Source organism: Lepidothrix coronata, unplaced genomic scaffold, assembly GCF_001604755.1.
Source record: "Lepidothrix coronata isolate B3197 unplaced genomic scaffold, Lepidothrix_coronata-1.0 Scaffold82, whole genome shotgun sequence".
In the NCBI taxonomy this organism is placed as follows: Eukaryota; Metazoa; Chordata; class Aves; order Passeriformes; family Pipridae; genus Lepidothrix; species Lepidothrix coronata.
The window spans coordinates 2,745,450-2,761,072 of record NW_016690262.1 but is presented as its reverse complement, the minus strand read 5'-3'; the positions used below and the strand labels follow the sequence as shown (position 1 = coordinate 2,761,072).

The 15,623-nt window shown below is 37.5% G+C and overlaps 1 protein-coding gene across 11 annotated transcripts in view; it reads right to left on the bottom strand.

The window, feature by feature from the left end:
* INPP4B (inositol polyphosphate-4-phosphatase type II B) overlaps window positions 1-15,623 on the bottom strand; it is a 373,198-nt gene that overhangs the window by 115,715 nt on the left and 241,860 nt on the right. For all 11 annotated transcript variants that reach the window (XM_017820365.1, XM_017820368.1, XM_017820366.1 and 8 more), the window contains 2 exons: window positions 9,855-9,905; window positions 6,473-6,552 (listed from right to left, as the gene is read on the bottom strand). In XM_017820365.1, coding sequence (XP_017675854.1) covers window positions 6,473-6,552; window positions 9,855-9,905 — 131 coding nt within the window. The remainder of the gene's footprint in view (window positions 1-6,472; window positions 6,553-9,854; window positions 9,906-15,623) is intronic.

Below are 15,623 nucleotides of genomic sequence, written 5' to 3'. Positions count from 1 at the left end.
TGTCTCTGCCTTGAGCTCCCACAATCCTCCATAATCTGTATTTGTGCATGGGGTACAAGGTCTCAAATAAATCAGAGTACGCCAGCTCTTTACACTGACTAAAGCTAAGCATATACGTTGGTCTTTTCAGGCCTGGATATATATTTACCATGCTAAATCAAAACCTTCATGCCCTACAGTAAAGTCTCAAAAAATGGTTACCCCCAAGCTTCAAATTTAAATAATAATTTTGGTTGCAAACAATTAGGCACTCAGTAGAATCCACCTATCTTGCAACTATCCAAATACGTTCTCATGTAAAACCTCACAAAATAAACGTAATCCTTCATATTTTACGTGTGTCACTCCAAGCCAAATTAATTACCAAAAATAAAATACAGGAACAATTAAAATTAACCAATTCCAGACAGCCTTGGAATCAAAGACTAATTAACATTAATTAACAAAGTATGCAGAAGAAAAGTAAAAGTTGTGTTCAATGTCCAAATGGTGTTTATGAGCAAAAATACCTAATGATTTTGAAATGCATGACAACAACTTCAGTGTCTTCTGAAAGAAGAACATTCCCCTCAGTTGCTATAGCTTAGTGGTTTGACTTCATTTGTTTTCTCCTTCTTGTGTCAAACCAGCACACAAACTAGGCTATGCCAACAAATGGACTGCAGCTTCCCAAGAAGAAATGGAATACAACAGATCTTAGCAAAACACATATACCTTTAAAAACCAGAGTAAGTGTGTGGTTATAAGACTGAAAATTTTTCAACAGCTTAACTGGTCCTGATCAAAGTGTTAAGTGGGAGACATCATTACCAGGCTGATTTTAATATGCAATAGCACTTTGCTGCTACCCTGGTCTAAAAGGAAAAACTTGCATTCATTTGACTTCCAGAAGTAACATCCTACTCATTCTTTTTTCAGGGAACACATTTTTCTAAGGCTAGAGAGACCAGCAAGTCTGAGACTGACCTACATAAACCAGATCCGATTTAAAACTACATCAGGGTAAATTAAGAGTATAAACAAATGCTGAGCAAAATGGAGCTCAGTTTGCAAATGAACTGATAAAAGCCAACATGGCATGTTGCTGCAGTAAAATAAAAAATAATGGAAACGCTAGTTATGCTTTCTCAGTCCTTGTCTCTTGTTCTTTAGAACACTAAACATTCCCCCTTGCTGCTGTTATTAGAGGCTTGGCCTCAGTATGGCAGTGAGCACTGCATTGCTTGCCTGCATGAGGAGCAATATATATTTGGAAGCTTTCTCCATACATGTTTTAAAAAAAATGATTGATCTAATTTCACTTTTTTCAATTATTTTCTTCTCAGAATGACTCCTGTAATATTACAATCTGAAACATGCAGTATCTGCAAGAGAAGGTAATGCAACAGAATAAAACTAAACAGTGGGACTGTTGCATTATAGCTGTACTCCTTCCTCCAGTTCTTATCTTCCCACATGGAAATATGAAAACATAATTTAAAAAAATAACAACCCCCAAACCAAAGTTTCTTTTTAATGCTACAGGCACACGAATCAACAAAGAGCTCTATAAATGCCCAGGGCAAAACTGTCATTAGCTGTGTCAGACACTGGGGGTTTTAAAACTCCACTGGTGTATGACATTCCTCAAAAAGACATGTCATGCATTTAAAACTTTCCAGCAACATCATGAGACTAAAATTTCACTTGAAAGAAAACTAAAAGTGAGAAACAGAAGTGATGCAGTGGGAAAAATAAAAATAGCCGAGCGATCATACTTAAATAGGATAAAAATCTGTATTATTTTACTTTGTACTAACAGTATTGTGCGCACACACACATGGACACAATTCACATAATGTGCCTGGAAAAACGTGAAGAAAATCTCACACATACACACTTTTCAATAGAGTATCAGGAGAGTAATTAATTGGTTTTAGGATACTTCATAATGCATTAGGATAGAACCAGCTTATTTGCTGTAGTTTAATAAAGCTGAAAAGTGCACTCTGCACTCACATGGTGCAGTGAAGATTGTCCCTGCATCAAATTGCTCACAGTCATCCGACAGGAGATACTACAGCCCTGCAGAGTAAAAGATTGCACCTTGACAAATCTGCATAGGGACAGTGGGGATGAGGAATACACCAAAAAGAATTTAAAAAGTGTCAATGTGAAGAAGCCCATATAAGGGACAAAATCTAGCTGGCTTATAGAGTTGGAAAATTGTCAATTATTTTAGCAGCCTGGGATAAGGAGTAGAAATCATCTCATGTCCATCCACAGAGCAGCTACATTTGAAATGGATTTCTTTACCATCCCAAGTCCTTAAGGATCACCAGGTCAGTATCAGGGGAGGAGTTAGCCAGGAACAACACCTGCAGCAGGAATATGGGCCCACCTTACTAGTTCTGGACATAACAGGTTGGCCCAGGCATGCAGAGAGAAAGAAGGTAACACATTAGTGGTGGAAAAGAAAGGTGGGTGAACTGAGAATGGCAGTCATTTGCCTTCAATGCTGATCTCATCAAGTGGCATTACTGAATGTTGAATATGCAAATTTAAGCCTGCTAATTGGTTCCCTTGGCCATACACCTTTCTTCCAAAAAAAAAAAAAAAAGAAAAAAAAAAGTTCAAAAACACAAAGAAAAAGGGAGGCAGACTGCATATTTGCATAGCTATGCTAATTATAAATGACAAAGTGAGTTACTGCGTTGAGTTACTGCCTGAAAAGCAAACTGCATGACTGAGTCTAGCAGGCAGCCCCTTTCTCCAATGCATAATACAAAATAAATGTGATTAGTACAGAGTAACACACAGATTGCCATAAAATTAATTTCTCCACTGATGCAATATATTTTGAAATATCCAAGCACAAAACTATTGTACTTGCACAAAAGAATGTTTATTCTGTGAATTCACAGCAGAGCCTACTCCAATTGATACCGCTTTTTAAACAAGTCCCCCATAAAGGACATTCTGTTGCATTCTAAGGTAAATAAACAAAGTCTTGCAACGTTAAATTCCTTCTGTTTTTTTTTTTATTTCAATGTACAGTTGATTAAGCTTCATGTCAAAACAGGTTTCACCTCAACTGTATTGGAGATTTGCCCAACTTACAAAGGCAAGCTGTTGTTCACCAGTTTCCTTGGGTGGATAACATAACATGAAGCAGCCAAGAAACAATTTCAGGATGGAGACCAAGTAAAACTAGTTGTAAGCAGACTTCTACTGAATTTTAATAGAAAAAAAGCAGCTACAGTATTTTATAGCCATCATTTGCTAGGGAAGTTATTTCAAGTACATAAACGACTGCAAAAATTACTGTGCCACTTTCAAATTCTCTCTAGTTAGTTAAACATTGTGAATGTAACTATTACTGAAGTGCATTTACATGTTTTCTGGCCCACTGAACTACAAGGTGTTGGGAGGGAGGGAAGTTAAGAGGACTTTCTTTAATGAAGTCTTTGAGTTGTTATTTTGAACTTTCCAAAAATAAATATAGTTTATCTCCTTTAGTTAAAGGAAATAAGTTCGGTCCTGTCCAAGAATAATGAAAATAAGACAGTTAAAAAAAGCAGATTGCTAGACAAACAGGTATTGTCCAAGAGGTCAAGCACAGGCACACGTTTAAAGAAGGTCTGTACAGTACATGACTGACAGACACCACAGGCACAGTCTCTCAGATAAACTATATCTGCTAAGAAGAGTCCATCAGACAGATGTACTTAATTTTTCCAGAGAACACAAGAGAGCACTATTATCTTTTTCCTTTGCTGCTTCTTACATGTAACTCACTGGAAACCATACCAAAACTGCCCAAGCTAAAGAGGACTTTCCTGGAAACAGGCAAACTAACACCACAGGGGAAGCAGCTAATGGAAGTACTAACTGCTAGCTTTACAAAAAGCCACAGACCTCAACCAAGCAAAAAAACCACCACGTTATGCTGTTCTTAACAGAAAGGTATGGCAAAAACGTCCTCTAAACTGAAACTAAAACTTAAATCAGTTAAAAAAAATCCCATCAGTTTTAATTACTAAACTAGCAGACAGTATATGTAACTCTCATTTACAGAGAAAAAAAAAATGCTTTTTTACAGAGAAAATGTATGCTTTTTTTTAACTGGATACACTATATCACATAGTCAATATTAAGAAATATTCCCCTAATGAATAAGGCTTTTGTTTTATTCAATAGTCTATTTTATCCCGTTCAGCACCACAACCCTGTGAGAAAGCTGGAAGCAAGTGGTGTTGTATTACCATTGTAAAATTAAGCACTGAACTTTATGGAAGGCAATTCTGGTTTTATAAATTTCATATTGGAAACTGCAATCCCAGGTCTCTAGCAACTAAATTCCTCTGCCAACATCAGTTGTGGACTTTGTCAACACTGAAGCAATTCCACAAATCGACCTGCCCATGTTCTGATGATTAGCTATAGGTGCACACATCCACAGGGAACACTCAGCCACCAGTTTAAGGCACCTTTATAGAAAAAAAAAGGACAATCAAAGTAAAAACTTCTTTTGCAGAGGTTGTGTAACTTATGTCCCTCATCACTATTAGGGTACAATGGTGGGAAAAGGGAAAATTAGAGCACAGTTTGTCAACAATAAGGAATTGTAGACGTATGCCAGCTCTCCACAAAGTAACAGAAAATTATAAGAACATTCTTTAAAAAGCACTTTTATATTTTTACACTGTACCTCAGAAAGACAATGGCAAGACATAATAACTAAAAAAAGAAAAAAGGAAACAAAGTAAAACAAAAAAAAACAGTTAAAAAGTAACCAGAGTCTATAATTACACCAATATTTACAGGGCACACCGCAGAGCTATTTCCGGGTCCTTAAATCTCTACTTCAAATCTAACAAAGGAGTATCTTGATCACAGGCACTCCCTGGTAAACTCCCATCCAAAGTATATCAACAAGAATTAAATAGAATTGCATGCTTTGACAAGTCCCTTGATATATCCTGTATCCTCCTGAAAGGTACTAATATAATAGGGTGATTAGAGAAAAGCAAGCTTAAATTAGTAGGCTGCTCTGGTTAAGATGCCATTGAAGGAATGTGCATAATTTCTATTGATTTTCTGCTGCTGAATAGCCACAATCAGGAAACAATCCCACATTTGAAAGGTGAGGACTTTTTTTTCTTTAAAAAAAAATCCAACTAACTAAAAACGGCCATTTACTGTATCTGCAAATTAATCTGAATTGGTACATTTGTGTTCTAATGTTAGCTGAACAAAGAGGACATAAGACTAAAAACATGAATTAAAAGCCAATTTATTGCTCATGAGTCACCCATTTTAACTTTTTGCTTACCAATTAAATTGGTTAGATACTTTCCTGAAACTTTACATTCTGTCAACTACTGTGGCACCTGTCAGAGGCAATCTTTCAGATCAAGTTCTCAATATGTCAGTCAGTGAAGCAAAGTTTGTCCCAAAAAACTAGAGACAACTTGAATTCCTGTATGAAATCATTTATCTAGCCACAGATTTCCATAGAGAGTAGTTAGTTCACATTTTATTAAATTGGTTTTGTTTGTTAGACAAAGTTATCTGCTTGCTAGGCATGGCATTTTCTGTCTTTGGGAGAAATTAAAATCAAAGCATTTTGTTAACTTGGCCCTGTAAACTACACACTCATATTGCTGAAATAGGAAGACAGGTGCAGTAACAAAATCAAAATACTTCAAGCAGCTTCCATTTCAAAAAAATGCAGTGTCCTTGACACAGTGACAGTACCACAACATCACTGAACAGGTCATAACTTGGGCCTTAAGCCAAATTAAGGCTGGCTTCATATGCACAGGATAACAAATGTAACACAATTTTTCTACAGAACCTATGTACAATATCACAGACAGAAAAAATACCAGTGTCTCAGTTCTCCTAGTCACACCCACTTTTCTCCCAAAATGTTGCCTGTACAGATACCCAGTGAGTTTGAGCAGTTGCTCTGTGAAGGTTACCTGTACCTTCCCACTAATCCCAAACGAACCTCCACTGAGCTTGCAAAAATCAGCTCAACAAAATCCCAGCACTGTATAAAGTCCAATGAATTTATTCTGAAAATCACCACCTAAAAGTTTTCCCCTAACCTTCAAACTGTCTTGATTTGTATCTTGATTTATCTTAAGCCACGCAAGACACTTTCTCTTCCTTCAGTGCACAGCTTTAAGAAGTATCTGTTCAGCCCAACCCCAGGTTTTGAACACTGGCTCTGAGTCTCCTGCAGCTCTGTGCCATCATTAATTAGAGTTGTACATCACACCCCCCACCCTCCACAATTTCAGTTTGACTGCACATCAGTGATAAGGTCTCCCTTGAGCCTCCTTTTCTCCAGGCTCCCAGCTCCCCCAGCTGCTCTTCATCTGACTTCTGCTCCAGACCCTTCACCATCTTTGTTGCCTCCTTTGGATGAGAAATGCCAAGGGTTATTAATTCAACTTGGTTTAAAACACAGGAAAACACTTACCTGAGGGTAAGGGTCAACTGTTGCTCCTTTGATTTTACCAGATCTCCTACTCTAAAAGTTGCACAGCCCAGGAAGCTTCTCTAGAAATCAAAGCGGAAAGAAAAGATAACATATACATTAATTTTTCAACTTTTTTTGGTCTCACACTTGGAAATCTTTCTTTGGTACCTAGAAAAATACTGCATTTCAACATAATAGTTTGACACTCTATCCAGTAGAAATTTTTTACGCATCCATAGCATGATTATCAGTTAATTGGTAAAAATCTGGTTTTATGGGCAGGAACCTTTTTTTTCTCCATTAAGAACAATCTGACAACCTGACAAAATAACAGCTTGTAAGATGTACAGCCACAGGAAAATTTTCATTCAGTACAAGCATTTGCATTTTGCATCTTTTTTTTTGCTATATTTCTAATTTCTGGATTACAAGAAGCGCTAAGTTTTCAGTGTTTTACCAGAGTTGTTCTTGCTATGGTTTTCCCTCAAGCCTTTGGAACTACCATCTACGTATTTCAAATATGAATGTATTTGCAAAGAAGGCATTTTTAAACTGATTTCAGCAAAAGTTTATTAACAGAAACGTCATATTTCTCTAGTTTATGGCAGTGTTTGTAAGTACCTGTTTCCTTTATTTACAATGTAAAGTGGATCTATTCATTGCAGTACAAGTACAGAGAAATGTGTTAATGGAACTAGAATGCCTAAAGTTAAATCAAGCTATACCACTATATCTTTTCCGTCTATCAAAATCACCTTCACATGAAGAAAATAGTGCAAAGAGAAAAAAGATTAAATTTTCTTTTGCATTTTGGTTACTTTTTAACCTTTGCTCATATCCTGCTGCACATTGCTAAAATCCCATTTGGTCAACTTGGCAAACAGCAGTATTCTTGCCTTGGGAACAATAGGAAAGAAAATAGCAGCCTACAGCCATCTTCTTTGCATTTATCTTTCAAATATACAACTCTGTATCACTTGCTCTGAATAAACTGTAATGAGATCACAAGATTATGTGCAATTGTTGCAATAAAACAACAAGAACTACACGAAGTTGAATTTTTATTACACAACACTAATTTTACTCTACTGTTGGAATGGCAAAGTAAAATTCCAGGCTAAATTATATACATTTTTGGATATATAAATTAAAGAAGAATCAAGTCACTCTGAGTCAACACGGGCTGCATGCAGAGCACAATTTACCCCTTCAGGGAAAAAGAGAAAAGAAACTGTTGCTACTGAGAAGTGTAGTGAAAAAACCCGTCAGCCTGCTTTCCTTTGGGAAAGCCAGTTGGATACTGAGTGTTGGAATGTGAATAACAAAACTCTACACTAAGATTGGCCTTCTTCCATATAAAATGTACAGTCCAAATCCCAATTCTGAAATTAGGTAGGCACCAACACTGGTCTCCAGTTTGGTAAACTAAGTTATCAGTTATGGCTTGTTCCTATCAACGACACAGGTTTAGATTTCCTACACTTTTATTGACAATTAAAGCAGCAAAGGAAAAAAACCACAAGTTGAGAGTCTAAGGAAGGCTGGGAAAACAGTGGATTGGGAATATGAAGTAAGGAAGCAAAAAAGGCCTGTAGGATATATAGAGACAATTAGTGCAGCCATACCAGCAAAGATCACAGTTAGTTTTCACTGCCAAAATGAAATGTCCTTTTACAAGAAAGACATCCCGGAGCGGCATACGGTGATGCACAGCCTTGCAAAAGTGAACACACAGATAGTTCTGTCTTCCTTTAGATCAGTCAACATGATGGTGTTTCTTCACTAAAGCTCTGTGGTCACACGACCAGCTCAGATTATTTATCTTCTTACAAGAGCATATCCTTCTTAGTACAGTAAGATCACATCCCCCAGCACGGTGTCTGTATGGCAGCCTTTATTCTGGCATTTCATGACATTTGAGTGCTTGTATTTGAAACCTGACCATTTGGAAAGGGGAAGAGGGATATTTGGAATGAAACCGATATAAGGTTGGGTCACCTGGGGCTTCTTTCTGCAGCACAACAGAACTATAAACACATTTAAGGATCCTAAGTCAGAGTCCTCATGCGATCAGGGCCAAGAACACTGCTCTCTTACACAATCCAAGAGCTTTGGATTGTACCCACTAACCATCTCTGAGTGTCATATCTAGTTCTCCAGGGTCATGAAATTAAACATGAATAATTTGATGGGCTTAAAACTGTCTACTTAATTTTCTGCTTCATATTTTTATGTTTATTTAGAATAAAATTTTCTTTGCCTGACAACACAAGAGGTATTTGCAAAATCAAATAAAATTTTAAGTTATCCCATGACCCAAATGAAGAGAGCTATGCTAATGTTCAAGGGTTGTAATCTCAAACAATACTGGAGAAAACTTTTTCCATACTGATTTAGATGCAAATAATCTACTCTGGGGCCTGAACTGGCAGTCTACAAACTGGACATGTGACTTGGAGAGGCTTGAAAAGTAGGCTTTAAACAGAACTGCTGCTGTAATACTAATTGCAGAGTAATGTTCCTCTGTAATTTTGCTAGTGTTGTACTTACAATTACAAATCTTAAGATAGGTGACTCAAGTAGTTTGATGAATAATCTCAGCTAGCCAAAGAGAAAAGTCTCTAGAATAGCTATATGAGAAGTTGAAAGACACTGATTACTTCGCTAAGGTTGAACTTGCTGCCAAGCTACAGATTTTTCCAACACTAGCTGAAGTCTTGAAAACTATGCCAAGGAATCACTGAAAAGGCAGAAAAGTCAATACCTTAGGTTAAAATTTTAAAAAAATAGTTATTTTACGTTTTTGCAGCTGTAGACCTAATACTGCACCAGATGTTTTTTGGCCTTTTAGACAGCTCCAGCAGGACCAACATTTTCCACCCCCATATTATCTGGGAGGTTTTAGCCTTCTCAGACCCAGAAATGACATCCCAACGCTTTTGTCAGAAGTTCTACACACCTGCACATAAAAATAAGTCCTCTATATATTATCAGTAAAATTTCTTAAAAGGCAAACCAAAGGCAACTTCTCCTGCAGAACATTTACACTCCACACACCAGAAGGTGACAGGTCAGGCTCACTGAGGCAATGCCATTCCAAGCTCTCAGTCTCATCCAGATTGCTTGCATGGCAGCAGTGGGAAGTTTAGATAGTTGTGCTTGCCTCAGGATAACTGCAGTTGAAAAGGATTCTCGAAAAAGATGTGAATGGGATCACATCAATCACTGAGACCATCGCTCCTGCCTCAATTGTTTTGTTCATTTAACCCAACTTCTGCTATTAAAAAAGCTTGTCAGCTTCTGTTTAGCAGTGGGTGTCTGTGTCTGCTGATGAAGTAAAAAGAAAATTTTAAAAAATTAATTAATCAAAGTAATTGCTTACCCCAACATCTGCTCTTGGTTCCTTGTGATCAGGTAGGACACTGGTGCGGACCTGAGGGGTAGGTGGGGAAAACAAACAAAATGTTACTTTTTTGTTGTTACATTCCAATAAGAATGTGAGAAGTGTTTATGCATTTCTTTCCTCATACTTAAGACATTTTGGAGATAAATTTAAATGGAGATATATATGCATAAGTAATTTAATAACAATTAATTTAATTGAAATAATTTAAGCACAATATCTGCTGGCTCCTGTGGAGAAAGTCTCTCACCACTACCCATTTATCATTCTGAACTTTCCTGATCCTCTAAAGGGAGAAGGGCTGTGCTCAGTAGTTCCTTTCCTAAAATCAGACTCTTTGGCTCTAACCTGAATGACAGAATTCTTCATCTAGAGGCATTTTCTGGAACCAAACTTTTCAACCACAAGTGAAAGAACACAGTACATTAAAAGATATTTTCTCCAGATAAATACTTGCCTTTGCCAGCTGATCTGCAGCAGAAATTCTGACCCCACTCTCACTCAATGTATGGCCCTGCCTCCTCCTCCCACTTGCTGAGCATCTCTGAACTGACTGATGTTTGTAGGCATTCACAGAAGAAAAGCCTCTGAATTCTCCCCTCCACAGGACCCGCAGTTGTCCTTGTATTTTCGGCAAGGTGGAGCTGCCGTTGGACACAACTACTTCCATTTCACATGAACAAGTATGGGACAATATGGGACTTACTTCTGTATTTCCCAAAATACAGTACAGGTTGGGGAGAGAGGGGTGTGTGTCTTCAGTGGCTATATAATTTCATTGTTTAGCAGTGGTTAAGAACAGAGAACTGATTAAACAGTAAAAGAATAGACAGAAAAAGTATAAGAAAACCTCTGCAACAGACCTCTAACATGGCTTGCCTGAGCCAAAACAGCCCGTTGGAATAACTTGCTGGTAAAAACAACACACAAGGGAGAATGTACTGAGCATCCACATCTGTTTGATTACCTAGCCTAAAAAATATATATTCATTTACAGCACAGCAGCACAAGGGCAAATTTTTGGGTTGGTTTCCAAGTAAAAGTCAAACTCATTTTGCAAATCTCTCAGCAAAAGACTAATTTTGTCCATGCCCCAAAAATATGTCCCTCAATTCTTCTATTCTAGATGCAAATTGCTACACAAAAAGAAACCTTTCTTTAAAACAAAGATAATTTTAATTGTCTGGTTTTTATTCTAGATACATGTTGTTAGAAAGCACCAATCAAAAGTCTGCCACAAGACTCGACAATGTAGAACCATGGCTTTTCTCAGTCAGCTCTTATCCCCTGATTCCCTCCACTGAGACTTTTTTCCCACAAAAGCCTGAAGATAGTAAAAAAAAAAGCTATAATTAGTTTAATGAGGGCCAGCATACTTTAGAAATCTGTGGGAGTCCTCACTTGGATGCAATTTTACATTTAAATTTTCCCCAATAACATAACATCAGCAACTCCAAGGCATCTGGCTTTCCACAGAAAACGAGTAAAAAATTTTCAAGGCAACGTTTGTATCTAAAATTTACCTTTAAATGCTTCAACTCACAAGTTAAAATAAGTGCTGATATTTCCTGGCTGGTGATGCATATCTTACCCTTTTGGAGCTGGGGAAATAACTTAGTCCAGATCTGCTTCTTACAAGAAAGATACGGTATGAATGCCAGGCCAAAAATGCTATGTCATTTTAAAATGCTAAAAAGCTGCTCCATGTGCCAGCCTTGAACAGGTAACACCTGGCCCAGCATGCAAGTGTGGTATTTTAATTTTCTAATTATATGGATATTTATTCAAGAAACACAAACAAATAATTTAAGAATTAACCTTTCTCTTCATCCCTGAGTTATAGGAGATATATTTGTAACCCAGCAGCAGTTTAGCAAGTATTTTAAAATGTGTACGTTTTTGCATGATATTAAGGTGTGCTTTGCAGCAAGAGAAAGCTCAAGTATCTTTTATGCTTACTGAAATCAATGGATTAAATCAATAGAACACACATTTAGAATCATAGAATATTCATTCCTTCTTTTGCCGGATGAAGTCTCAATTCAGGAGAACATATTTCTATTTTTCTGACCTAGCAGAGAATTGGAAAGGGATGCCAACACCTGACTAACCTGCAGCCTTCCATATAACAAAAACTTATTTCTTAATTCCAAATGAAGTCAAAATATGGAAACAATTTCTGTTGGGTTTTTGCATACTTTTTGGGTTGGCTACATGTTTGTTTGTTTTCACCTGGTTTTAACTGCTTTATACCCAGTAGTTGTACAGTCAAATGTAACACTGTGGTGTTTGGTGGGACTGACATTAGACTGCACCTCATTTCTCTCTGATATACATTTCTTTTTAAAGGAAATTGGGTATCTTGATCCAAGTGTGTGTGCAAATACATATAACTTTAGAAACAGTTTTATTAATTAACATTTATTAAAAAGAGAAGTCACATATGTGTATGTCTATACATACATGGGAGCTATAGTCTGATCCCTTTAATGTCTATGGGTTGAGTTTCCAAACAAACTCTTCTAATATTGCAATTATCAGGGTCCCATTCTGAGGTGTTCACATAGGCCCAAACAAACCTCATTACAAACACAGTCGGATAGCTTGTAACCAATTATAAAACATAAGAAACAACTCAGCTCTAGTCCCAATCCACAAAATGAAAGAAGGAAAAAAGGAGAGAAATACAAAGGATCTGAAAGACCAAATATCCTCCCAGTGCAGACTATGCTGAATTGGAAGGGACCCACAAGGATCATCGATCAGCCCCGCACAGGACCATCCCCAAGAGTCACACCACGTGACTCTACTTTTTAAAACCTCCTCATAAACCAGCTTTTCCCTAATGGTACCAATAGTATTCTAGAACAACTACAATATATAAATGAAAACAAAAAGTCAGATTTTAAGTAGCCACTACTCAGTTAGAATTTCAGTTTTTTCATTAATTATTTTAGATTTTCCTGAGAAAAATGCTAACCTCTCAGTGGTGAGTTTATTCACAACTGGGTAAAGACCACAATTCACTGCAGTAGCACACACTACAGCTTTACTCTTCTAGACAAGAGATATATGAAGAGATCAAAAAGGTATGCAAGAAAGACAGCTTGTAACCTAAGCTAAATGCAAAATATTTAAGGCAAGTGTTCATTCCAGTGATTCTGTTTGTCAAATAACACATTTATCTTGTATACATCACAGCTGCCTGTACCAGGAAGAACACCAGTGAACTACAGTGGATATCATGATACATTTAATTTTATTCAAATGTCATACAGAACAATGAGTAGCAATGAGCAGCTATCCTTATACTTTCTAGTACGTTTATCACAGACATATCTGTCCAATCCCTCTAGGCATAAATGCTAAATTCAGCTTTAATTAGCTGTCCTTTAGTATAAGGCAGTTTCATGTGATGAAAAAGAGCATTTCTGCTTCAGTCATTTGTGGCAGTCTGGACCATATCCACACACCGTCAAAGTTCAGAAAATTGAACCATTATCATTACTGAATCTTTTGTGCCTGCCCTTAATTAAGGCCTTTGAATTTCAGTTTATGATTAAAGGCCATGTTTTGCAAACAAATAATGCTAGATCCTTTTCTTAGTTACTCTAGATTTTACTCCATCAAATCAACAGTGGCTTCCAATAATTCCCAGTACTCACTGCTGTTGGCTGCTTAAATGCACTACTCTGTCACCACCTCTGTTGTTACATGACAACTAAGTACAAACCACATCAGGCAAGGCATAGGATTAAAGAGACTACTGAAAGTAGTTACTGGAACATTGACTTATGCTCTTTCAGTACAGCACCCTCCAGAAAAGCATTGACAGCTTCAGTATAACTCTGGCAGTCATGTAGGAACACAACATGCAAAGACACATTTGCCTGGGTGTGCTCTGGGACCGTGACCATCTGCACCTTTCTTTCCCCCACAGGGAAAAAGGACTCTGATCTCTGCTAACACAGCCACCACAACTCCACAGACAGCTGCTATGGACAGTCAGCCCCATCCTCACCACCACTACCTGCCTGCCAGGCAGCACCACCCATCAGAGTCAGGGAGAAACGACATTTCTTGGCACTTCTCAGTCTGAGAAGTTGTAGCTTCACGTATATCTGCTGGACAAGCTGAAAATGCTGAAATTGCTGCTGGGTTCTGCAACAACATCGGTCAGCTTTTATAGGATAGGATCCATTCCAGTGCATGCAGCAAATTAATTTTTAAAAGAAGATATTGTACATTCACCAGCTATTTATTTTCATCATATAGATTAACAATTTGCTAAATAGTTCAATCAACATGTCGTAGTCAGCAAAGTAAAACACTTCCATCAATACTTTGTTGGATATGTGCTTATTGGATGGAGGACAATGCCAATACAGTAATTTTCCAACCTTTAGTGCATAATTATTTCTAAGAGTCAGTATAAAGCAAAAGAGAAAATCTTTTCTCCTTAGGCATGTAAGCAGTACTGCAGGGTTTACAGTTCCAGTGGAAAAGTTACTGTGCAGAGACACTACACAAATGTTAAAACTGAGTTAAAGACGAAACAAATAAAGGGAACATAAGCTATAGCAACTTATTGCAATGCTTTTGCAGTGTTATAATATACATTATTATTATTATCTATTATTTAAATTCAAAATAAAAATTATAAAACATCATATGCATACATTTCCTTACTATCGATAGTACTGAATGCATAGGGAAAATAATACTTGCTGTGTACCAACTTGACAGTTTCATGTGTTTATTTAGCTGAAAAGGTCAAACAGAAGGACAGGCCTATCTGTGTATGACTGGATACTTTTTAAAGGCAGTGTTCGATCGTAACTCTCTTGCAGTGTGGAATCAGAATCTTTCACTTGTGTAGAATTCACACTATGTATGAGCTCTAGGCATCCTTTTCAAGACTTAATATGAGGACAATAGAAAACACATACTTCTCAGTCTCTAAGAATCAGCATAAACTGCTTGTTATGTAGACTTCTCTACAGCTGAATATTTTTTTCTGTGTAGGTTGCACCTTTCTATGCTTTCTAGAGAAGAGTAATAACACATGGCAGAAGAGAAGCATTACAAGATCCCCCCGAGCAAAGAGTGAGGTTAACAGAATTTAACAGCTTATGTAGGTGCATTACTAGGTGTATGAACAATGAGCAGAAAAGCATAAAAGTCTTCAATATTTGATTACAAATACAGTTTTGTTTGTTTATTTTTACAGTTTGGGCATTTGATCAGAACTGCCTTAAAAAAACCACCCACAGTTCAAAAAGAACACATTACTTAGGAAATCCCTGTGCACTGAGTGCACCGGTAATACCAACATAAAATACAGCAACAAAAAACATACCAACTCTGCAACATCCACATGGGAGCTGGAACAGACCAACTGACAGAAAAGATCTACACATTATGAGTGCTTTGGGGCATGCTACAGAGAGTCAGATCTAACCCAGTAAGACTACTTAACTCAGTCTAATTGCCAGCCATACCAGAGCTCTACCACTTTGCACTGTGCCTCTTATGGAAGAAAACACCAACCGTATCCATACAACAGCTCAGTGTAGCTCCAATTCCGAGAAAAGGGTTCAGCTTGGGTCCAGGGCCCAACTCAGCACGGTTCACAGCTCCAGCTGCTGACACTCAGTCTGAAAACTATCAAACACAGCTAAGAACTGACTGTACAGGTGATGCGCTAGGAGGAAAAAAGGCAGCTCCCATTAATGGTCTTTCCCCCCA